Source organism: Sciurus vulgaris (assembly GCF_902686455.1).
Source record: "Sciurus vulgaris genome assembly, chromosome: 6".
In the NCBI taxonomy this organism is placed as follows: domain Eukaryota; kingdom Metazoa; phylum Chordata; class Mammalia; order Rodentia; family Sciuridae; genus Sciurus; species Sciurus vulgaris.
This window is the reverse complement of record NC_136466.1, coordinates 35,432,426-35,459,235: the sequence shown is the minus strand read 5'-3', so window position 1 is coordinate 35,459,235 and position 26,810 is coordinate 35,432,426. Positions and strand designations below refer to the sequence as shown.

The 26,810-nt window shown below is 34.7% G+C and overlaps 1 protein-coding gene across 4 annotated transcripts in view; it reads left to right on the top strand.

Annotated features, from left to right (window-relative positions):
* RNF130 (ring finger protein 130) overlaps positions 1-26,810 on the top strand; it is a 126,061-nt gene that overhangs the window by 47,996 nt on the left and 51,255 nt on the right. For all 4 annotated transcript variants that reach the window (XM_079144199.1, XM_079144200.1, XM_079144198.1 and 1 more), the window contains exons 3-4: positions 3,284-3,534; positions 26,063-26,134. In XM_079144199.1, coding sequence (XP_079000325.1) covers positions 3,284-3,534; positions 26,063-26,134 — 323 coding nt within the window. The remainder of the gene's footprint in view (positions 1-3,283; positions 3,535-26,062; positions 26,135-26,810) is intronic.

The window sequence follows — 26,810 nt, the reverse complement described above, 5'->3', positions numbered from 1 at the left end:
GGGAGAAGATAAACTCTTCTAGGGCACACCCCCAGTGACCTGCTTCCTCCAGCTAAGTCCTACCTCTCAGTAGTTCATCCAGCTCTCATGGGGTTAAATCACATTCCACTGAAGGGGTCAGAGCCCTCATGATTCAGTCATTACCTTAAACTCCACCTCAGAATTTTGCTGCATTGGAGACCAGGCTTTCAACATGTGAGCTTTTAGGGACATTTTAAATCCAAACCATAACAGATAAGTTTTTTTCCTTTGCGGGGGTGGGCAGGGATTGAGTTCAGTGGCACTCAACTACTGAGCCACATCCCCAGTCCTTTTTGGTATTTTATTTAGAGACAGAGTCTCACTGAGTTGCTTCGTGCCTCACTTTTGCTGAAGCTGGCTTTGAACTCTCAATCCTCCTGCCTCTGCCTCCTGATCTCTGAGATTACAGAATGCACCACCTTGCTTGGCTCACAAATAGGTTTTCAATTTCATTGATCATCTCTGATAAATTAATGGATACTGTCAGATATGTTGAAATGCATGGGATGCTGAAGCCATATCCATGATTTATGTAAGCATTGTTTACCAAGGTCTTAATACATCTCTACTTGAATATTTACATCACTACACTCTAGTTGACCCTTAATAATCACTCACTGCTTGATCTAACCCAGTTTTATCCTGAAGGTTAACTTTCTTCTAGCAGCAATGTCTTTCTCGAAACTGAGCCAAGGCTCTCCAAATCTTTTAATTCAAAATGATATATCCTAAATTGGACTTTAGGTATGGAAAAGCACAGGGCTTTTCTTTGAGGGGTAGTCCTCTATATAACTCATCAGATTATAAGGGCTTTAAAACCTAACACAATTAAGAACCTAGTCCTTCAGTGGTATTCTGATGCCCCATTGCAATTATTTTTCATTTTGTTGGATCTGTAGAGACAATCTACTTTGCCATTACTCTTCCCAGTCTCCTCTGTGCTAAAGTGATGAAACTATGCCTGTGTTTGATTCCTCTTTCTAGTCCTTTTAAGATTCTTCTTTGACCTCCTGAAAGCAGATGCAATTTTCATATCATCAAGAATAGATCATTTTTGCCAGACACAGTGGAGCACATCTGTAATCCTATCTACTTAGGAGGCTGAGGCAGGATGATCACAAATTCAAGGCCAGCCAGCCTCAACAACTTAGAACCTATCTTAAAATAAAAATTAAATGTATGAGTTTGTAGGGATGAACCCAACTAATATGTATAACCATAAAGCTCTAATTAAAAAAAAATGTATGTCAGACCTTGAAAAAAATTAAAATTTTAATTTAAAAGGGCTGGGGGTATAGTATAGCTCAGTGGTAGAGCACCCCTGGGTTCAATCTTCAGTACCACAAAAAAGAAAAGAAAAATGTAATTTTCTACTCTGTTAAGAAGAGAAAGGAAAATTAAAAAAAGAAGTGAAAGGATCTTTGATCATAGTATGTGCTCAATAAATATTATTGAATGGATGGTTGAAATAATTAAACATTTCTTTTCCCAAACAGCTTTCTTGTTGAAATTAGTTAATGCGTTTGTTTAGTGTTCTTTGAAAGAAATTACCTCAGCTACCTGTGCAGCTTTCCCTCTTCCTTTTCCAGCTTGAGTCTTCAAGAGGGAGCCTCAGAACTGGTTTCTAAAACTGTTTGTACCTGGTGTGATTATAAAGCAATGAGACTGATTGTCATATGTTGTTTGTGGGATCCGTCTCAGTTACTTTATAGCCATACCTGGTATCTTATACCACAGATCTTTGCCTGTTGAACATTTTAAAAGCACAAACCTAAGGTTTCTAGATGGAAATTTAAACTGACTTAGCATTATTTTATGTTTTTTCTAATTTACTAACTGGAACTCATTTCAGAAAGATAATTAGATGTTAATTGTATGGCTTGCTTTAATTTTGCAGTTTTCTTTTTGTTTATGGATTTTTAATCAGTATTCTGATAAACTGCTGTTCTGATAAAGTGGCTGAAACAATTTTGAATAAGGTAATATATAAATATATGTTCCACTGGATTACATTTTTCTTTTATTGAACTTTTTTCTGTCTCATGTAGTCTTTTGACTACTCATCAAAGAAACTTTTGAAAGTCAAGTGTTAAGGGTTGTTTTGTTTTCTGGTTTACATTTACATACACAAACCTTATTCATATTATAATATGTAATTATAATTTTCTCTTTTCTCAAATAAAATATCTATTCCCTTTCTACACTTCAATCTCTCTTAGGGGTTCTTTGAAGAAATCAGATTGTAAAAGTTGCATGTACCCACAAGTAGCTTTATAAAAGGTTGGTTGTTAACAGATCAGTGATAGACAAGCTTCCCTGTTTCCTTAAATTGGGAAGCTATTTCCTTTGTGTAGAAGGAAAGGGAGAGAGATTTTATGCTATCCACAGGAGAGGTAGTTAATTTACCTCAAATGTCTTCCAGCTTCTGGAAATTGAGAAGGAAAGGACTAAGTGACTTAGAAAGTCAACTTAAGACCACTATTATAGTTAACTTACATTATGTGTGGCTGTGACAGTCCTCTAGACAGCTATTAAAAGCTGGAGATTTTTGATGCCAAACTAGTCCAGAATGTTGAAACTTGAATCTGACTCAAGAAGGGCTTGAGTTCCAAAAGGGTTCTGGAGTGAACTAGAAAGGAGCTTTACTCTGGCCAGGTCTACATATAGGACTAAAGTAAGTTTGAAGTGTTTCTTGTAAAAGGTATGACACTTGTTGTAGTTTTATTATCAGGCATATGTCATAAGTCTCCGTGATGTTATAAAGCTCCATGTCTGTACTTCTTTCTATCCCTTGTGCTAGTTTTACACATAGTAACTTCAGGAATGCAAGAAATGCCTACTTGTACTATATCTAACAGTACTTTTCTGAAGACCATTTAAGATAGAAAAGGTTTTATAATATAAACCCACCATGATCTTATCTCATTTCTATGGCTCTGTATCATGCTATGTTACTATCTATTGTCACATTTGGCTGGCTTAATGTTTGTATTAAAATGTAGTTGTCTTTAAGACAATTTACTATGGTTCTTAACACTGCAGCATTTTCTGCCTTACGTCTAAGTTTTGGGTACTACACAACTTGGTCCCACTTGGTACCTGCATACACAACTGCAGCTTTATTTCAGTTGAAAAGCTTAATCTGTAAACTCTTCCAATTAGCAAAATTTATAGTAGTTTTACTAAAGGACATATCTGTATATTTGATTTTTCTAAAAATTCCAAATGTCACTTGAGTATATATATTTATTTTGCATTACAGGCACTGGAGATATTATTGCTGTCATGATAACAGAATTGAGGGGTAAGGATATTTTGAGTTATCTGGAGAAAAACATCTCTGTACAAATGACAATAGCTGTTGGAACTCGAATGCCACCAAAGAACTTCAGCCGTGGTTCTCTAGTCTTCGTGTCAATATCCTTTATTGTTTTGATGATTATTTCTTCAGCATGGCTCATATTCTACTTCATTCAGAAGATCAGGTACACAAATGCACGTGACAGGAACCAGGTGAGCTACCAGTACTCTACCGCCATAACTCTACCACCATAGTTCTTATCAGCCATAATCCATAGTCATCTATTGTGATCACACATCTTGCAACATTTTTTTTTCATTAAAAACCAAGTTGTAACCTTAAGACATTGTAATACATTGAAAACATATCTATACTGATATTTTAAATACCTAAAAGGGGAAATTGTTATATTTATAGTTATCATTGGTAATATTCTGATTAGCTAGATATTTAATGTCATGATATGATACAACCAATTATTTTCATTTGGAGAAGTATCACAAAGTTGTATTTTTATTTTTCTTACTTGTTCTAATTAGTTATACATGCCAGTAGAATGCATTTTGACACATCATACATAAATGGAGTATAACTTCTCATTCTTCTGATTGTACAGGATATAGAGTTACACAGGTAAAGTAACAATTTTGAACTAGTAACTTTGGTTGTCATAAGAGGAGAGCTGGGAGGATTGAGGAGATTTTATTCTGTACCCTTTTCCATGTGAATCTTTTTTCCACATAAATTTTGAACTATGTGTTACCTATTTGGGAGGAAAGAAATCAATTAAAAAATAAATTCCCTGTCATATTTAAACTCAGACATGGGGTAAGGGTGAGGTGGGGAAGAACAATAGAAGAAATCTCTCTGAATGGTCATTTTAGAAATTCTATCAATCTAACCATCCTCAGGGCCAATGAATTCTGGTTAAATGAATAGACTCTGTAGAGGCAGTTCTCTGGAGTGGAGGGTCTAGAGAGACGGTGGTTCTCTGGGTTTGTTAGTTTGTGTGATACCCTAAGAGTTGAGTTTGAGTTGTCACTGTCCTAGGCTTTTCCTGTAGGAGCCTAAGAAGTAAATTGCTTAGAGAGAAACCATGTTTTGCATAGTACTGTCTTGTTCTAACAGTGCATATGAATTCCTATTGGGGAGTTGGAATTTTCATTTCTCCTTATTCTTACAAAAGGAGTACAGACTTTGGCATGGAAGAGGTCTGAGTTCAAATTCCTACCTTACTATCAGTTTACTTATTTCTTTCTGGATGATTTATTTAGCTTCTCAAATTGTTTCTTCATCTGAAAATAGTTAGGAAATTTCTTTTTGTTTGTTTTGCAGTACTAGGAATTAAACCCACGGCCACATTTGTACTAGTGAAATCTCTACCACTCAGCCACACCCACCTTTGAAATTTCTGAAAACTACAGTTTATTGAACATATACATGCCAGGCTCTGTGAAGTATATAGTACACCTTGAATTTTTTTATTTTAATAAGTTTTATTATTTATGATTACAAACTTAACAAAAAAAAAGTTGCAAGAATAATGCAAAAGTATTCCCTTCATGCAGATTAACCAACTCTTAAAATTTTGCTTTATTTTCTTTTCTATGTATGTATTTTATTTTAACCATTTGAGAGTAAGTTTGAGATATGGTGGCCCCTACCTTTAATATTTCATTGCATATTTAGTAAAAACAAAAACATGCTCTTGTATAACCATAGTATGATTACCAAAATCAGGAAATTAACATTGATCCAGGACACTATCTGATCTACAGACCTTTTTCTAAGTTGTGTAAAACTGCTCAATAATGTCCATTTTGATAGGAAAAAAAAAAAAAAAAAAAAAACCCAGATTGATTGGATCAGATTGTTCATTGCATTCCATTGTCATGTCTTTTACTGTTTCGGGACATTGACATTTGCAAAGACGGTCAGATTTTATGTTTGAGTTTGTCTGACATTCCTTCATGATTATGTTCAGGTTATGTGCACTTTCTCAGAAATACCAGCCCTTTGCATTTTTTTAATATCTTAATTTATTCATTTTTTTTTTAATGTGGTGCTGAGGATTAAACCCAGTGCCTCACACGTGTGAGGTAAGCACTCTACCACTGAACTCTAGCTCCAGCCCTAGCCCCCTTTGCAGTTTTTTAAGCTTTATTTTAAGATAATTGAAGATTCATTTGCAAGAAATAATTCAGAGATCTGTTTTTCCCCAGTGATAACATTGCTTAATTATAGTAAGTATTACAATCCAGAAATTGATGTGGACATAATCCAATGATCTTACTGCATTTACTGTACTCTTTAAGATTTCTCCAGTTTAATTTGTATTTGTGTGTGTGTTTGTGTGTTTGTCTGTGCAGTCTTATACTCGTGTGACCATCACAGTCAAGATACAAAACAGTTTCATCACAAGGATTCCTTGTGCTACTCTTATAGCCATAGTACCTTCTTCCCTAACCCCTCACCACCATTAATCTGTTCCCCATCTCTACAGCTTTGTCATCTCAAGAATGTTATGTAGATGGATTTATATTGTACTTCACCTCTAGAATTTAGAATTCTTCATTAAGCATAATTCCCTTGAGGTCCTTCCACCTTGTGTGTATCAGTAGTTTTTTCTGTTTTAATAATTTTGGTTTTTTGCATTTTTCCAATGACTAACAAAGTTGATTATCTTTTCGTGTGCTTATTTGCCATCCTTTTTAGTGAAGTGTCCATTTATGTCTCTTGCCCATTTTCTGTCTGGATTGTTTTTCACTGCTCAGTTTTAGGTGTTCTTTAGATATTCTAGATATAGATCCTTTGTCAGATGTGTGATTTGCAAATACTTTCTTGCAGTCTAGTTTGTCTTTTCAACCTCTTTATTGGGTCTTTTGAAGAGCAAAAATTTTTAATTTTGATGAAGCTTAATTCATAAATTTTTCCTTTTATGAATGATGTGTTTGGTGTCAAATCTAAAAATAAAAACCCTGTCTAAGTCTAAGTTTCCCAAAGATTTTCTTTTATTTTTGCTAAAAGTTTTATAGTTTTACATTTTAGATTTAAGCTTGTAGTTTGTTTATTGGAAACCTTTTCTCTTTTCTAATATATGCATTTAGTGCTATAAATTTTTCTCAGCATTTCTTTATCTGTGCCCTACACATTTTAAATTGTTAATAGTTCTATGTATTTTTTTCTTTTGAGATTTCCTCTTTGACTCATGTATTATTAAGAAATGTGTTCAGCTGGGCACAATGGCACATGCCTATAATCCCAGTGGCTTGGGAGGCTGAGGCAAGAGGATCACAAGTTCAAAGCCAGCCTCAGCAATTTAGCAAGGCCCTAAGCAACTTAAGCAAGCCCCTGTCTCTAAACAAAACATTAGAAAGGGCTAGGGATGTGACTCAGTGATTAAGTGTCCCTGGGTTTAATCCCCAGTACCCCAAAAAAAAACAAAAAGAAATGTGTTTAATATCCACTTGATTTTTTTTATTATCTTAGTGTTATTGTCACTATTATCTTAGTGACTCCATTATGATCATTATGAAATACTTTGATTCCTATTCTTTTTCTGTTTCTTAAGATTTGGTTTATGATCTAGGATATAGTCTGTCTTGGTGAATGTTTCATGGGTACTTAAAAAAATGTGTGTTCTACTGTTGGGTGGAGCATTGTATAAATGTTGGATCATTGCAATCAGCTTGTGCCCATGAGAAGCTGGGTTGGGAAATTACCTTTCCACTGGTTGCTGATGGAACAAAAAGGGTATGAAGAGTAGTGTGATTTTCTTCTGGGCATTGGCTAGAGTAGAGTAGGTGTTGCCCAGAAAGTTTTCTGACATTAGATCATCTTTTTCCTGGTACTTTGACTTGAGGAGTTAGGCTTTTCTTAGCTTTATCTGTTCCTGTTGGCAGTTACAGCTTGGAGGCTTCTGTAGCACATTGTCTGGAATATATGGGAGGCAGTAAGGAAGCCCAAGGAACTCAGCACCCTGTGTTTCTTCTTCAAGTCTTAAGGTTCCTGGATAGCCCACCTCCTCTTTCCTTATTATAATATGCCATATAACTTTAAAAACCAGATTAAAGATATTTTTAAAAAATATGTTGCCATATGAAATACTAAAAATAAAATGATGAGTTGCTTGACAGAAAGCCTATAGTAATAAACTGAATGTAGCATTTCCAGAGACCTTTGGAAAAAACTCATGTTTGTCCCAGGAGCCTGCTATTTGAAGATAGTGCTTTAATTAGCACCCAGTAAGAGGCCTGTGTGTGATGAAGGAGTAAATGCAGTCACCATCTGGCACAGGCCATAAACAGAGCTTGTTTCCCTAGCATTTGTTTTGTGGCTTCTTTCAAAGCATCCCTCTCCAGACAGTGCTTCAGTGGAAAGTGATGTTCTGACCTTTTTTCTTCCTTCCGTTTTCCCTAACATTGAGAAATACTTGATGAAATTTTTATGTGGCTTAAAAAGCTTAGCTTATTAAACTTTAATAAGCAGATGACAGCAACTCGACTGGTTGAAACCTTTGTTTATTTTAAAAGAGAGACCAGAACTAGTACCAAGGAAAAACAACGAGTTTAGAAAGAGACTCTGATTTTCCCCCAAAAAATGTTATAATGAAGCAGTTATTTCTACAGAATATGCATTATAAATAACTCTCTAAGCACAATGTAAGCACAATTGTAACACTTCATATTACGTGTGATATGAAAATCTAATGCTTTTGCTTTTAGTTTACTGCTTAAGTGTCTGTGGTTTGTTCTTCCTGAAAAACTGTTACAATATATATTAGAATTCTATGTTTAGGCACAAATAACTCAGATGGTGGCCAATGGTAAACTTAAGTGTAATGTCACTTTCTAAGTTAAGTCAGTGATAGTTATTTTTTTTTAACAATTCTATGATTAATGTTGCACTTTTAGTCCCAAAGCACCCAAATCTGATTCCTAGTACAATGAAAAAATTTTTTTGGCCATTGAAGAAAAGGGCAGATATAAAAATTGTTATAACCTAATGGGCTCTTAAGTTTAGACAATCTCATGAAAATTTCCTGTAAAAATGCATATAATTTTTAAGATATTTAAAACTTAACAAAAACTTTTTTAACATGTGGATACAGTATCCTAGACTTTGTAAATATCTCTCAGGTTAGTGAAATTAAATATAATTTTATTACCTATTTTCACTTTAAAAGTTCAATGAGTAGTCAAAAGAAGAATGTACTTGCATCAAAATATAGATGTATACCAAATGTTCCTGTGTCACAGGAAAGCGAATACTTGCTAGTACTTTGTATTTATACATTTAATCTTTGAAAAATTATGGGTTCAAAAATTTTTTCTTTCCAAGTTGGGGGATAAGTAGGAGTATTATATATATCATGTAGACTTTTTCTCTAGAAAAAAGATATGGTCAAGAAAGGCAGACTATTTTTGTCATTATTGCATGATACAGTGAATTTTGTTTATTGTTTGTTAGGGAGCAACAATTCTAAAGAACTAGAAAGAATAGGTGTTTGAACTGAGTTTATTATTTCACTAATTTTTAAAAATATTACAAATACTTCTTTTTCATGCCCTGCTATGTAATCAGCTTACATAAATAAACATACACTTTCCATATGCAGAGACTTTATGCCTTCTAAATGTTCTACAGCAAGAACTTAAGATTGATTGATTGATTTTAGCAAAGAGTTTCCTCTCAAGATTAAAATGTTTTGACGATGTTAATTTCTGGATCCTTGGGATTTCACATGTCTAGACACGTCACTAGTGAATTAAAGAATGAGCTTACGTTCTATCGGGAAAGCAGACAGGCCTCGTCAAAATTCTGTGCGGTATAAGTGTTTCTCTTTTGGGGCAAAATTAAGTTACCCTAGGTGAGTCAGGGACACTTCACCAAAAAGGTGGTGATATTTGAGATGAGGTTCAAAAAAGGATATGCCTTCATCAGACAGAGATTGGGAGGAAAGCCAGGCAAAGAAATCATTTTCCACAGAGCTGAGGATAGATAAAAGGAGACAGGAGAGTTGAATGGCAGAACATTAGGAATAGTAGGGAGGAGGCTGGGAACTGTGAACCAATATTAGATGAGTAAATTAACACTAGACTATGAAGGGCTTAAATCACATGCTGAAGAGTTTAGCCATAGAGTGATAGAAGATTTTTTCTGATGGGCAAGGTTTGCTGGGGACATGGGAAGCCGGCTGCTTAAGAGGGAAGAACTGTAAGCAAAGACAAATATTAACAAAAGCAAATGTAGAGCTAAAGGGAAGGATTGGGGCACAGGGAGATGGCTTATGGAAAAGAGCCAGAGACACTTCTTTTGACACAAAAAGGAGGGGGGAAGGTAGTGGTAAGAGAGTGAATGAAGGAGGGTGTAGATCACAAGACATTCTCAGTCAGGAAAAAAATATATTCACAGCACCTGGATTTCACCAATTTTTAAAAGAGAAATTCATCTATATGTTGATAAAGACCTAATGCTGTTTCTATGGGAGAATTCTGATTACGGGAAGAAGATGAGTTTCATTAGTGTCCTGTACTCTGCATTTAGTGAGCTTTGAACAAATTATCCCTATTAGATGAAGCAGTTGTTTTAAATTGTTTTCTACCAATTTAAGACATTTTTTTACCTTTGGCATTCAAATATAGAATAATGTTCTCATTGGTATATTTGTCAGTTCTGATCAAGTGAAATAAGATATTCCGACACACCCCCCCCCCCAGCAATCAATTCTTTTGAGATTCTATCGTATAGGAAGTTTTAAAACATTTTACAGTGTAAAAGGGACTGGGCTAGAGAACCAGGGGACCTAGGGGTCTAATCCTGATATTTAACTAGTTGTATAGAGACTATCTGAGCTCTCCCTGGTACTTGATTTTACTCCTCTGTAAAATGAGGTACTTCTGTGTTTTTGACATTTCTACCTCCTGTGTGTGGCATGGTGGAAACTTGAAGTTTTATTACTTGAGGAAGGAAATACAGAGAATGGGGCTAGGGCATGTAACTCACTTGCTTAGCATAGGCAAGGCCCTGGGTTTGGTCCCTAGCCCCAACTAACCCCCAAAAGGAAAGTATGTACCAGAGAATAAGAGTGTGTTGATACTGCCCCAGCCCCCCAAAAGCAGAGGTTTTCCTGCTATACTCTCACAACCAGTCACACACTTCTGACACCAGATGTAGTAGGGCTTCCCATGTACCAAGCAAGCCAGTTTTTCAGTGGACACCAACAGAATGTCCTCTAATTTAATTTAGTTCTGACACTGTCTACCTGGAGATGGTATCATCCACCAGACTGCTCCTGATTGCCAATGCCATTTGCAAGCCTCACATTGTTTAACCTGTATGTCAGACTCACCTTTTCCTGGGGTTGAACTAATTTATTAGAGCTATTAACAGAACTCAGAGAAACATTTACTTACATTTAACAGTTTTTTTATATAGGATATTAAAAGGATATAGATGAAGAGATCCATAGGATAAGATTATATGGGAATTGGCGTGGAGCCCTCTCCTGGTGTGTTACCTCTGACCTTCTACATCTTTGCCATCCAGAAACTCTCCAAATCCAGTTCTTTTGGGATTTTATGGATGCTTCATTACATAGCTATGACTAATTGAATTGTTGGCCATCGTGGTAAAGCAGTTTAACCTTTGAGGTACACCACCCTCACCACTTTGGAGGTCATGTCTCAAAGTCTTACCCCTCAAAGCTTGTCAGTCTTACCTTTGACGATTCACCTTCCTGTTACTATCTATGTTTGTCCGCCATCATTTAGCTCATTAGCATACAAAAGACACCGCTTTGAAGATTCCAAGGATTTTAGGAGTTTTATATCGTGATAAAATAGACCAAATATTTATTTCACAGTATCACAGTCTCAAAAGAACCATGCGAGAACACTTTTTTTTTTTCTTTTTTGGAGGAGGGAAGCACTTTTTATAATTGCAAGTTCCCGATACAGACAAAGACACACACACACACACACACACACACACACACACACACAGTCTGATTCAGCAAGTCTGGGTAGGTTCTAATTAACCAGCTTTTGATCTGGGGAAATTGCTTAATCTTTCTGTACAAAATGGGGATAATGTTGTTAAGTTTCTCATAAAGTAATTGTAAAGATTACGTGAATCAGTACATGTGAAGGACTTAGAACAGTATCTTGCAGTGTTATATACTGAATAAATCTTACTATAAATATCATTATTTCATATTATTAGGCACCCAATTCAATTCATTCAATTCAGTGCATTTGCCTCATGGATCACATCTTAAAAAACAGGGACTTAATTGCATGGTGTTTAAGTGAAGGTGAGAGACCTTAATTAGAAGTAAATTCATGAAAGGAAATTATACTTCATTGTAGGTATTTGAGAATCAGCAGGATTCAAGCAGTACTAGAACCAAGAAGGAAAAAAATGGTGACTTTTAGATAGATTCGAATGAGAGAGAAAAATTTTATATATATAAACAGTGTAACTGAAATATATTCATCACAGAGTGATGAAGCATTGAAGCATTGAAGGAGATATTTAAAACTTAAGAGATAATCCAGAGGAAGGTAATAAAACTGAAGCCAAGTTCAGAGAAAAACTATCACAATGAAGATATTTGTAATTAACATAAAATACAGAGATGTTTTTCACTTTTGCCACAGATTTTGAATGTTCAAAAATGGAAAGGATTATATATCCCACTGGTGGAAGCTGTCTAGTTATATGCTATACGTGCATCTACGTGAACCTTCCAAACTGCTGCTCTCACCAGCATTAAGGAAGGTGGCCAGGGGAAGAAGAGAGAGAGTTATGTCAATTCTGAGAATCAGAAAACTTAGAAATCATGAGTACCATCGAAAGGAGAAGGCTTCATGCTGAATGGAAACTTCAGCAAATAAATCTGAGAACAACTAGTAAGCAGAGATGGTACCACAGACTATAAGCAAGTAAAATGGGGGGAAAAAAAACAAAACAAAACTTGAAGATCCACTAAGGTGCTTCAGAAAAAACAGAGGGTAGTCGGGCAGCCTAAACTCTTGAGGTGATACCACAAACATACACACACTCATCCTCAAAGCCAGCAGATTCATGGATGAATGCGTAGACATTTCCATTAAAGTTAGGACAAAACAAAGATACCCATGATCTGCTCTACTATTTAACATTTTTTTATTATTGATTCTTTTAGTTACACATGACAGTAGAATCCATTTTGACATAATTTTATGAGTATAGACTTTATCTTGTTATAATTCAGATCCTATTACCTCTTCTTCCCCCTTGTATTAGCCCTTGCTTTTAGATAAAGAGAAACAGTAAGTGGTATAGGACTTGGAAAAGCATCTCTATTTTCAGGTGGTGTGATTACCTATGCAAAAAAACCTAAAAGAATCAACTACTAAAAACAGAAAAAAGATATAGTAAAGGAGCAGGATACAAAATTAACAAGCAGAAATAATCAGGAGATATAGTGAAAGGGAAGACACCATTTATGATTGGATGGATGGTGAACTGTGTAAAACCTATATGAGGAAAACTACAAAATATTCCTGAAAGACACAGGAGCATACTCAAATGAAGAAGACACCATTTTCCTATCAAGTAGAAATAGTCAATATAATAAAGATATCAATTTCTCCTATGTTAATTCATAAGTTTGTCTGGGTCACAATAAAAATACCTTCATATATTTTGGGGGAGCTAGAAAATATAATTATAAAATTCAAAATGGAAGAATAAATAGTTAAGAATAGCTGGAAAACTCTGAAAAAGAAAAACAATGATGGATGGCCACACTGAGTTTTATAGTATATGGTAGCCAGACCAAGTTTTATGATATGTATTGAAGTATCTTATTTAAAAGTATGTTAAAAGTCAACCTATGAAAGTGTCCACTAATTGAACAAGATGGAAAAATCCCCCAGTAGACATAACTCATGAAAATCAGTACAGTATATAGTAAAAAGTATCATCCAAAGCAGTGGGTAAAGATGGACTTTTCAGTAATGGAAAATTAGATCAGTTCCTTACTATACATAAGGATTGATTTTAAATGAGTCAGATGTGATTATAAATAATAAGCCTACATGGGCTGGGGTTGTGGCTCAGTGGTAGAGTGCTTGCCTAGCATGTGAATCACTGGGTTTGATCCTCAGCACCATATGAAAATAAATAAAATAAAGGTATTATGTTTATCTACAACTAAAAAATATATAAATAAATAATAAGCCTCCAAATGTTAGAGGAAAACATGGGCTAAATTTTCATTTATGCTAGAAAATTTGAAAAACTTTCTAAATTACAGCTCAAAATTAAGTGAAATTTTTAATTGGTAAACTTGATTGTTACAATTTTTAAAATAAAAAACAATAAAAATCAAAAGGCAAATGAATAACAAACTAGATGAAGGTATTTGTGACTTCAAAGGATTAATGCGCTGATATATAAAGAATACTGAAAACCTGGTATAAAAAAGTGGGAGAAAATAACAAATAGATCACTAAAAAAAATGCAAATATTTCTTAAAAAGTTACAAGATGTTTAGCCTCATAAGTTAAATATGACTTAAAACCATACTGAAATACAATTTATTTATTTTTTTATTTTGATTCATTGTACACAAATGGGGTACAACTGTTGTTTCTCTGGTTGTACACAAAGTAGAATCGCACCATTTGTGTAATCATACATGTACATAGGGTAATGATGTTTGTCTCATTCTGTTATTTTACCTTCCCCCACCCCCTCCCCACCCCTCTTTTTCATCTGTACAATCCATCCTCCCTTCTTGCCTCCCTCCCACCCCCCAATATATATTATCATTCACTTATCAGGGAGATCATTCGACGTTTGGTTTTTTGAGATTGGCTTATCTCACTTAGCATGATATTCTCTAACTGCATCCATTTACCTACAAATGCCATAATTTTATTCTTCCTTATGGCTGAGTAATATTCCATTGTGTATATATACCACAATTTCTTTATCCATTCTTCAATTGAAGGGCATCTAGGTTGGTTCCACAATCTAGCTATTGTGAATTGAGCAGCTATGAACATTGATGCGGCTGCATCACTGTAATATGCTGATTTTAAGTCCTTTGGGTATAGGCCAGAAATACCATATTTAATTGATCATTCTGACAGAGAAAAAAATGTTCTGAAGTTTAACTCTTGGCAAGGTGGTGGGGAAAACAGGCATTCTCCTATGTTGATAATGGGCTCTTGGAGTAAAGAGACAGGGGCTTATAACATCTAGCACAAATGCATATATGGTTTTCTTTTGTCTTTGTAACCTCACTTGTAGGAATCTAGCCTGATCATAAATTTATAAATTTACAAAAATTAAAAATGACAGCCAGGCCCAGTGGTGCACTCCTGTAATGTGAGCAGCTTGGGAGGCTGAGGCAGAAGGATCAAGAGTTCAGAGCCAGCCACAGCAAAAACAAGGTGCTAAGCAACTCAGTGAGACCCTGAATCTGAGTAAAATACAAAATAGGGCTGGGGATGTGGCTCAGTGGTTGAGTGTCCCTGAGTTCAATGCCTAGTACCCCCCCCCCATGAAAAAAAAAGACACATAAGACTATTCATTGTAATATTATTTGTTTTGGTCAGAAAATTTTGTATTTATTTATTTATTTAGTATTGAGGATTGAACCCAGGGATGCTTTACTACTCAGCTCAGCTCTTTTTATTTTTTGTTTTGAGACAGGACCTCACTAAGTTGCTGAGCATAGCTTTGAGCTTGTGATCTTCCTACCTCAACCTCCCAAGCCACTGGGATTATAGGCATGTGCCACCATGTCCAGCAAAAAAAAAAAAAAAAACTTTGATCTAATTTAAAAGAGAATGAAAAGTGATCCCTGAAAGTAAATTTAGAAATCAAAGAATATGAAAAAATAAATTTTAAGTTTAGCAATTTCCCCAAAGAAATTCTAGTTCAAGATATCATTGTGCTATTTATAATAGCAAAAGACTTGAAATACCCAAGTGTCCAGCAGTAGAGGTCTAACTGAATAAAAAACAGTACTCTATTCAATGAAATACTCTGAATGGAGTGGAGTAGTTTATAGCTGGGGGAAATAAAGAGTTCTAAAGGTTTCTGTATGATGTTCTGTGTAGTGATCTCTAGAGTATATTATGAGGGGGGAAATGTTTTGGTATACTAGTTTATTTTGAGGAGGAGGGGGATTGTGGAAAATGTATTTATATTTATGAATATACACAGTACATGTGACTGCATACATGCATACTTACATATTTTTAATTTCAAAAGAAACAATGTAAGTGTTAAACAAAACATGTGAAGTTATTACTTTGAGGGGAAAGGAACAAGAGGAAGAGATAGAGCTGAAATTGAGATTTCCCTGTACCTAATTTTATAGTTTTGACTTTGGAAACATGTTTTTTGTAATTTGTTTTTAATCATCAAAATAAATGGAAAAAAATAAATCTGAATATATTTCAAGATAGTGACACACAGAGAAATTGTTTACAGTAACTTTTTTAATGGCACATTTCTATTGGGATATAGTATAGGAATTTCTAAAAAGTAAGTTGCATTTAATAGTCTTATTGTTAGCAGTTATAGTGATTATTATTTTGAAACGATTGTATATATTGTAGGCTAAAGCAAAAATGTAATTGTCTAATGATACTAGAAACCAAGGATTTTCAGATTAAGAAAAAAAGCTGAAATTAAGTAATAACTATAACTTTATTTTTTAGTTGGAAATAACAGTATAAATACTCAGCTTATTTTTCTTTTTTCAAAAAGAGTTCCTCTGTCCATGGCCATGACAATTCAGAAACAATGAATATACCTGTTTATAGAAGAATGATAATGAATGTTGAAGGAATGATGGAATTTGGGAAAATACTGTTTGGGGGTCTGGAGATACAGTACAGTGGCAGAGCACTTCCCTAGAATGTTTGAGACCCTGAATTTGACACCCCTGCCCCAGCTCCACAAAAAAAAAGAAAAGAAAAACAAAAATTGCTGTTGTACATCCTCAATAAAATAATGAATTTCTGCTCCACCCCATTTCACCTTTAGGTTGCTCTAGGGTTGTCTTTAAATGTCACTTCCTACTTAAAGGAACCTAGCAATCCTTGGGGGGAAAAAACTACAAATTTAAGGCTGAAAATGTATAAAGTAGATCTTCTGTCATAAAACAAAGAAGGTTTTAAGACCATACTGGTGGTATTATAAATTGTCCTCTTAAAGGACTTCTCCATATCCGCAATTGAGGCAATTACTGCATGTAAGGAAAAAAAACTTCGATTTAGAACTAGAGATTATTAGAGGACCAGCTTGTTACTCTGAAAATCACATTTTTTAAAAAATTCTGTTTTTTCTATACAGATTATTGAATGGTAATTAGTTCATGAGGGAAAATTTTTTATAGAAGAATTTCAAGTAATGAATGCTACAAATAGAAAATCACCATTTTGCAACTATTAATGAGATGATGGGTTTAGTTAGAGATCATTTATGATTGCTAAAATCGGACACAATATTCATGTGAGATTTAAAATGGATGAACCAGGCTGACAAAACCTGAACACACTAATCTTGCTTAATATCATCAGGCTATCACTCAGTAGGAGATATTCTTGCTAAAGCAATTGAATCTAAGAAAAGTTGTGTAAGAAATGGACCAAATAGTGCTCGCTTCGGCAGCACATATACTAAAATTGGAATGATACAGAGAAGATTAGCATGGCCCCTGCGCAAGGATGACACGCAAATTCGTGAAGCGTTCCATATTTTTACATTTAAAAATAAAACTAAATCGATATATGAATAAAACAGTAAAATACATTTTATTATATTGGCAATTGGAAGATTATGTAGTTTTGGACTGAAAGGATCAAGTAGCAGAATCAGTGACTAAACTTAAGTACCTTTAAAATCAAATCATAGTCTTTCTGGAACAACCCCCACAAAAACTCAAATTTCGCCATCAATTACCTTCTAGATCTTGAACACACTTATTCATTAGAAAGAAAATCACTGCCTTAGGCCCGGACAGTTGAATTCTGTCGGTGTGGGAACAGACACTAACTTTTTGTATAACCATGTAAATAAGTCTTTGTTTAGATTTTGGAATATTTGCTAATATTCCAAATCCTTTCTGGGCTTTAGTTTTCTCGTGGATCAGATGATGAGCCTGGATTGACTGGTTTTTAATGTTCCTGCAATTGTAACAATGTGTAATTCAGAGTAGCTAGAGCCCTGAGAAAACCAGGAATTCAGTTGTAAAATCCTGTAAGGTCAAATTTTGTTTGTTGTTTAAGTTCTAGAATATAATACATTAAATATAACCTTTCAAGGAAGCAATCACTTAATATGAGATTGAGAAGATAAATCACAACTTCCTAGAAAATTAAGTTAAATAGAATTTCCTCAGTGTTACTAGGCATAAAAATTCAATTGTGTACTCAAAGGACTTAAAATGGGCTACTACAGTAATGCAGCCACATCAATGTTTATAGCAGTTCAATTCACCACAATAGCTAGATTGTGGAACCAACCTAGATGCCCTTCAACAGATGAATGGATAAAGAAACTGTGGTATATATACACAATGGAATATTATTCAGCCATAAAGAAGAATAAAATTATAGCATTTGCAGATACATGGATGGAATTGGGGAATATCACATTAAGTGAAATAAGTCAATCCCAAAAACCCAAAGGCTGAATGTTTTCCCTGATAAATGGATGATGATACAAAATGGGGGTGAAGGGTTGTGGGCTGAGGGAAGAATGGAGGAACTTTGGATTACATAGAGGGAGATGAGAGGGGAGGGTAATGAAAAATGGTGGAATGAGACAGACATCATTCCCCTATGTACATGTATGATTACACGAATGGTATGTATCTACATTGTGCACAACCATAGAAACAAAATGATGTACCCCATTTGTGTACAATGAATCAAAATGCAGTCTGTAAAGAAAGATCCAATTGTGTAAAATGGAGATTTCTGAATTTCATCCCTACAGATTCCGTTAGATTATGCCTGGGCTACTGTTTCATGTTCTAGTTGGTGCTGTCCATAGACTTCTGATGGACTGAAGGTCATGGATTATATTAAGATTTGCTCATTTGAATGAGTTGACATGGCTGAGCAATACCGTTCTCTCTTTTAATCATATTCTGATTATGTGAAAGTTATGTGGTTACCCAGGAAACTGAAATGTATAGCATTTGTTTGGGTGGATTAACATACTACATCAAATAATCTATGTCCTGGTCAACCAACCAAGGCAAAGGATACCAAATGTTCCATTTCTCAATGCAAAGAAACAATCATTAGTGTAAGCAAGAATTTTCAGCTGACTGAAGACTTTGTCATGGTTAATGTCACAGCATGATTGATTTCGTTGTTCTAAGTGGGATTCCAGGCTAGTTTTTGTCACTATTCTGTTTTGGGCAAGTCACTTAATATCTCTCTGGGTTTTTTTTTTTTTTTGCCTTAGTTGTATTAAATAACCAAAGTGATTTCCAAATTTCATTTTAATGTGAAAGATAGTTGCTATTTTCTTAATATTGGTATATTAATAGTTCTTTGTATAAACAAAATATCCTCTGGCTTGTCTTCCTTATGGTATCTTCATTGGAAGTCCTTCTGTGGGGGGTGGGGACATACTGGGGATTGAACCCAGGAGTGCTTAACCCTTGCGCCACAGCCACATCTCCAGCCATTTTTATTTTTTTATTTTGAGGCATAGTCTTGCTACATTGCTTATTGCCTTGCTAAGTTGCTGAGGCTGGTCTCGTAATTAGAATCCTCCTGCCTCAGCCTCCTGAGTTGCCAGGATTATAGGTGTGTGACATCATGCCTGGCCTTGATGGGAAATTCCTTATTAAGGAAAACAAATTTATCCTCTCTCCCTTTATCATTACTGGTATGTATGTGTATGTGTGTGTCTTGATTCATAAATTCTTTCTTTCCTGATCTGAGGTCATGAAAGTACTCTCTAGATTTCCATAATTTTTTTCCTTTTTTCCATGTTTTGAATTTTACAGAAGTAGTTTAATTTTATTTTTAATTTTTTAAAATTAAGATAAAATCTTTTAACAAATGGTCCAATATTTGTATAATTCAGTACATCTTGAGAAATACTTCATGTTTATATAACCACCAAGCAAAACTGATATTATTGCATTTCTATCACTCCAGAATTTTTAGTTCCCACAACTTTGAGGCTAATAAGCAAAAATAAATTGTTCATATTGACAGTGTACAAGGTTATGTTTTTGTATGTGTGTACAGTGTGGAATTGTTACTGCAATCAAGCAAATTAACTTCAGTCTAGACAACCCCATCGCCACAGGCTTCACCTAAAAAAAAAAAAAAAAAAAGAAATGGACCAAATAAATTAACACCAAAAGTAATCAGCCAATTTAAAATGTGGGATGTTCTGTAGGACAAATAACCAAATTTTGTCCCTTAAAAATGGTATTTAAATTTAAAAGTATGGTTAAAGACATTTGCTTTTGGTTAAGATGTAATAATGAACTTGTTTACCTGAAACAGTTAATAAGAAGAAATTAACAAAATATGAAACAACTTCAAAACATTAGATATTAGGCAACAACGACCATAGATTCCTGAGAAATGGGAAACAAATAAGACCCTAGGATTGTCCATTTTAAATGTCTTGATAGAGTTTTAAGGTGACTATATAGAGGGCCATAGCAGAGTATAGTGACCTGCTTCTTTGGAAGGGACAGAGCTGAGATTCGGGAGAACAAGATGACTAACATTCTTAGAACACATTACGAAAGAGGAGAGAAATGGAAAACGGGGGGAAAGCCCTGAGGTCCACAGAATCCAACTGTCTTGCATATTCTCCAGAGTATGATCAGCCCATATGTGTGGAAACTACCTAAGGTTTGTGGGTTGTGGGGGAAATCTAAAACGATTTGTGGAAATAGTATATATTCAAACTGAATTTTCACTTTCTACTTCCAGATGAGATTGGGCAAGTTCAGGATAGCCGTAGATTCACTTTCTACTTCTAAACCTCTCTCTGCATCATCCCCAAGTCATTAAAATAGTGACTCTGTTTTCTAAGCTGCTTAAGCCCCAAACCACGGTGTTATCTTCACCCTCTTCTCTGTCTTACACCCCACATGTAATGCACCTACCTTCAAAATATGTTCTATACACTAACCATTAACAATCCAAAAAATAAAAAAAATTATTCCATTTACAGTAACATTAAAAGGTGTAAAACGCTTAAGAATAAACAACCACAGGGGTGAAAGACTTATACCCTGAAAACTCAAAAAAATTGCTAAAGGGAATCAAAGAAGGTGCAAATACAGATTGAGTACCCCTTATCTGAAGTGCCCAGGACCTAAAAGTGTTTCAGATTTCTGAGTTTTCCAGATTCGGGGATAGTTACATACATTTTATTGATTGAGTATCCCTAATCCAAAAATATGAAATTCAGAATGCTCCAAATTTCAAACTGTTTTGAGCACATAATTTAAGAGCATTTTGGATTTCAGATTTTCTGAGTGGAAATGCTTAACATGTAAATGGAAAGACATCCTGTGTTCATGAATTACTCTGATTGTTTAGATGTCAATTCTACCTAAAGTGATCCAGAGATTTGTTGTAGTCCCTATCAAAATCCTAAATGCTCTTTTTCCCCAAAATAGAAAACTCCACACTAAAATTTGTATGAAATCTCAAGGGATCCCCAATAGCCAAAAAAATCTCAAAAAAGGAAAAAGTTAAAGGTGTCCTGCTTCCCAATTTTAAATTGTACTACAAAGTTAAAATCAAGCCAGTGTGGTGTTGGCATAAAGACAGTTCTATAGACCAGTAGAATAGAAAAGAATGACAAGATCATTGGGGTTAGGACATTCTTTAATAATTGTGCTAGGAACACTGGATGTCAGCATGCAGAAGAATAAAGTTAAACTCTTACACTGTTTACAAAGATTAACTCAAAATGGACCAAAGACCTAAGCACAAGAACCAGAACTATGAAACCGTAGAACAAGATATAGGAGGAAAGCTCTGTAACACTGAATTTGGCAGTAATTTCTTGGTTATGGCACTAAAAGCACAGGTAACAAGAGGAAGAATTGATACAGTGGAGTGCGTACATCAAAATTAAAGACATCTGTACACAGTAGGTTAGAGGATGGAGAATAGGGGGAGGAGGAGAGGAAGAAAAGTGGGAGAAATGGGTACTGAAATGGAGTAAATCAAATTCCATGCATGTATGATTTTGTCAGAATGAACCCAACTTCTGTGTATAACTTTAATGTAATAAAAAATGAAATAAATAAAAATAATTACATAAAAAATACAAACATCGATGCATAAAAAGACAAAATCAACAAAAATGCAACCATGGAATGGGAGAAAATATTTTCAAATCATATAAGGGGGTTAATATCCAGAATATTTAAAGAACTCTTTTTTAAAAAAATATTTTTTTTAGTTGTCAATGGACCTTTATTTTTATTTGTATGAGATGCTAAGAATCAAACCCAATGCCTCAGTCATGCTAGGCAATCACTCTACCATTGAGCTACAACCCCAGCCCCAGAATATTTAAAGAACTCTTAGAACATAGTAACAAAAAAACTAAGCAACCTAATTTAAAAGTAGACAAAAGAATAAATAGATACTCTTCCAAAGAAAATATAAGTGCCCAATAAGCACATAAAAAGATGCTTGGGCTGGGATTGTGGCTCGGTGGTAGAGTGTTTGACTAGCATGCATAAGGCACTGGGTTTAATTCTCAGCACCACATATAAATAAATAAAATTTTTTAAAAAAAAAAGATGCTTAATATCTGTAATCATTAAGGAAATGCAAATCAAAACCACAGTTAGTTATCACTGGATACCCATTAGGACAGCTAATATAAAAACAAAAAACAGGAATAACAACTGTTGGCATAGATCTGGAGGAATTAGAACTCTGTGCATTGCCAATACATATGTAAAATGATGTGTCTGCTGTGGAAAATGATACAGCAGTTTCTCAAAACATTCAACATTAATTTTAATATGATGCAGTTATTCCACTCTGGATTCATACCCAAAAGAGTAGACAACAGACTAAAACAGATAATTTGTTACACCCATGTTCACAGCAACATAATTGATAGTAGGCAATAGGCAGAAGCAGCCCAATGCAAGATTCCATCTACAGATAAATGAATAAATAAAATGTCATATATGCATACAACAGAATGTCAATCAGTCTTTAAAAGGGAAGAAAATTTTGAGACATGGCTATAATAAGGATGAAGCTTGAAGATTTTATGCAATATGAAATATCCCAAAGAAAAATGTTGTATAATTCTTCTTATAAGATTAGCTAGAATAGTCAAAATTATAGAGACAGAAAGGTAGAATGATTGTTGTCAAGGGCTGGATGAAAGGAGAATGGAGAGTAGCTATTCCATGTATATAGTTTCAGTTTTGTAAGATTAAGAGTTTTAAGAGATTAGTTGTACAGCAGTGAATTTATTTGACTCACTGAACTGTACACTTAAATATGGTTAAGATGCAAATTTAATGTTATGTATGTTTTAATGATTTAAAAAGATAATTTGAGGGGCTGGGGTTGTCACTCAGTGGTAGAGCTCTTGCCTAACGTGTGAGACACTAGGTTCGATTCTCAGCACCACATATAAATCAAATGAATAAAATAAAGGTCTATCAACATCTTAAAAAATTTAAAATATATAATTTGAAATATAACAATGTAGCGTATATAGAATATATAGAAGTAAAATGGATAACAACAAAAGCCAAGAGGGAAGTCAAAGTATACTATGTAAGGCTTTCCAACTGTACAGGAGGTAATACAATTACTTGAAGTTCAACTGTGATTAAAGATGTATGGGTTAAGCCATGCATGGTGGTACATGAGTATAATCCCAGTGGCTTGGGAGGCTGAGGCAGGAGGATTGCAAGTTCAAAGCCAGCCTCAGCAACTTAGTGAGACCCTAATCAACTTAGAGAAGAACTTGTCTCAAAATTTTAAAATATAAATAGATAAAAAGGTTAAAAAGGTTTTGGTTAATTATGTCTTAATTATGACAAAGGAGATAAATCATTAAATATTCTCAGTTCAAACAAGGGAAAAGGGGATAGAAAACAAGTACCAAGTAGATAAACTTAAACATAACCATATCAATAATCACACTTAAGTATATGTCTATATACCCCCATTGGAAGCAGAGATTAAGAGATTGGTACAAAGGACTCAGTATGAGGCCTTGGGATTTGATCCCCAGCACCACAATAAATAAATTAAGTGTAAAAATATGAATAGGTTAAAAGGATGAAAAATTTATACCATACCAACACAAATTAAAGTTGAAGTGGCTATGTTAATACTGGAGTAGATTTCAGGGCAGTTATTGCCAGGGATAAAATTGACTTCTTAATAAAATGGTCACTTGAACAAGAGAATATTATAATCCTGAATGTGTATGTGTCTGGTAACAGTGCTTCAGAAACTTGAAGTGAGGACTTGGAACTACAGTATAAAATAAAATTATAATGATAGTTGGAAAGTTCAAAACCCCTCTTGAAAACTGGAAAATTAAGTAGACAAAAAAAAAATCGGTAAGTATATAAAACATAAACAACATAAATAACAAATTTAATCTGATTGACATTTATAGAAAACTCCATCCAGCAAAAGCAAAATATACATTCTTTTGAAGTAACTCAAGTAAAACAAGTCTCAGTAGATTTTTATTCCCCACTCCTCACCCCTTACTGGGCATTAAGCTCAGGAACATTTTACCACAGAGCTTCATCCCCAGTCCCTTTAATTCTTTTTTTTTTTTTTTTTTTTTTTTTTTTTTTTAAATAGGGTCTCCTTAAGTTGCCCAAGCTGACCTCAAACTTGAATTCCTCCTGCCTCAGCCTCTGAAGTTAGTTTCAGTAGATTCCTGAAAGGATTCAGGTTCACACAAAATATGTTCTCTAATCCCTTGAAATTAAATAAGACGTCAATAACAGAAATATCTCTGAGATACCCTAAATATTTGGAAATTAACATCTAAACAATTGATGGGATAGGGCTGGAGTTGTGGCTGTGGTAAAGCTCTTGCCTAGCATGCGTGAAGCACTGGGTTCAATTCTCAGCACCGCGTGTAAATAAATAAAATAAAGGTCCATTGACAACTAAAAGAAATTTTAATAAAACAATTAATGGGATACAGAAGAAATTAAAAGGGAAATTAGAAAACCATTTGAACTGAATGAAAATGAATTAAATATATTAAAATTTAGAGGATACACTAAAGTAGTTCCTGAAAAATAAAAGTATAGACTTCATATAGAGTTTCAAAGTGTAATATTTAATATATGTCAAAGGTGTACCCTTTAAGTATATGTGATTATTCTAAGTCATATCTCCATAGGGCTGTTAAAAACAGGGGGAAAGTATGATAGTTGAGATTCTGAATAAAAGAGGTTTTAGAGATGTAGGAACCAAGTGTAGTGTTTGAATTTGTATCCTGATTCAAACAAGCAAGCTATTAAAAGATATTCTATAAATAAGTAGGGAAATTGTAGTATGGTCTAAAAGTGTGATTTTTTTAATCCTCCTGAAAGAATCTGAAGACTCTGTTACTTTAGTCCTAACCTTACTCCTTTAGCTTCAGCATCTGCCTCTGCTCACAGTTTAAGATATGGTTGTATCTAGATGACCACCTCTCCAAGTATGCCTGGGACAGTTTCAGTTTGTATCCATCCTCCCACTGTGAACTCTGACTCACAAAGCATTCTGATTTGAGCAATCAGATAGCAGCTCACAGTAATTAAATTGAAGTCTACATCCCCCCACACCTGTGCTTCACACCTGTTTGTTTTTTGGTCTAGACACTTCCTTTGACTAAAATCCCCCTTTCTGATCCTGTGGTCTTCCTTATCTAACTCCATCCTACTTAGTTTTCCAAGTCTTAGCTTTGGCATCATTTCCTCAAAGCCTTTTCCTGACATTCCTCCTCTGCTCTGTCCCCAACCTAAATGAGGTTGCCTCCTTTTACTGTCATTCCACCCAGGGTGGGCTATCTTGTACATTAGCTTAGAATGTGTTTACTGGTCTTTTCCCCAATGCAGATAGTTTCTCAAGGTTAGGGGTTTACTGTCTTTTCACTTTTGGGTCATTAGTATCTAGCAATGCTAGTCATCTGGCAAAATGTTGGCTAAATCTAGTTTTAGAGATTATCTGAGTTAACCATCTCAAATGAGAATAATTTGACCCTGGATCGGAAAATTCACTTTCCTAAAATTACAGAGCATAGTAGTAGTAGAGCCAGAAGTAGAACTTGTGACCCCTGATAAGAATTTCAAGTAGTATTGGAGGTTTCTTTTGCTAAGATGGTTATTGTCCCTAGAGCATAATGGAAAAGCTGTGAGAGCAGGAGTAGTATCTTTGGAGTACACAAGAATCAGATTGTGATACTGTGTTCATATTTAACATGTTTATTAAATACAAAATGCAAATGTGATGTCACCCAGCTATAATAAACTTTCTATTCAATCAGAATGCAGAATATATGTTACAGCTACCAGATTTCTAATTTTTAAGTACTCTTTTAGACTCCTCTTACATGATATGACAAAGAGTGGTGTAGGGTAACAGGGACTTTATACCTTTAGTTATAAAAAAATAAAGACCATCATTTGGAGATCTTACACTTAACCTCTGTCTTTATTTGTAATTTCCATAGCGTCGTCTTGGAGATGCTGCCAAGAAAGCCATCAGCAAATTGACAACCAGAACAGTAAAAAAGGGCGATAAGGTACAGTAATGAATTAACATTGAACATCCTTCTCTTTGAAATCTTGTTTTTACTACTCCTGTCATCTGAAAGCCCTTCAGTTAGCCTTCTCACTTTCCTGGACTTAAAATGCTCTCGCCATTAGTAATTTTACAAGACTACTTACAGATGATTGTGGTTATTTTCGCTAAAATGCAGCATACATTTTCCTCCTTCCTTCCTCCCTCCCTCCCTTCTTTCCTTCCTTCCTTCCTTCCATACTGGGGATCAAACCCAGGGGCTCTGTACTGATCTACACTCCAGCCCTATTTATTTTGCATTTCAAGACAGAGTCTCACTAAGTTGCTAAGGCTGTGCTCAAACTTGCAGTCTTCTTGCTCAGCCTCCCAAATTGCAGGGACTACAGGCCTGTGCCACCACAGCTGGCTTTTCCAGGAATTCTGATGAGATAGTTTGTCATTGAATAGTCAGAAGACATGTGTTATCTACCTGTATTTCTTGTGAATTTGCTTTCATCTCTTTTAGGTTTTGTTTCTTCACCTACTTAAAACTAAAGACCTGTGTATCTAGTTAACAGGGTGCTCTCTTTACAGTGTACTAACTAAGCATTTTTTAAAAAGTAGAGCAGAGTCTTTCAGAGTTGAGCCTGCTTCTTTTTAAAAAAAAATACTTTTAGTTGTAGATGGACACATAATTT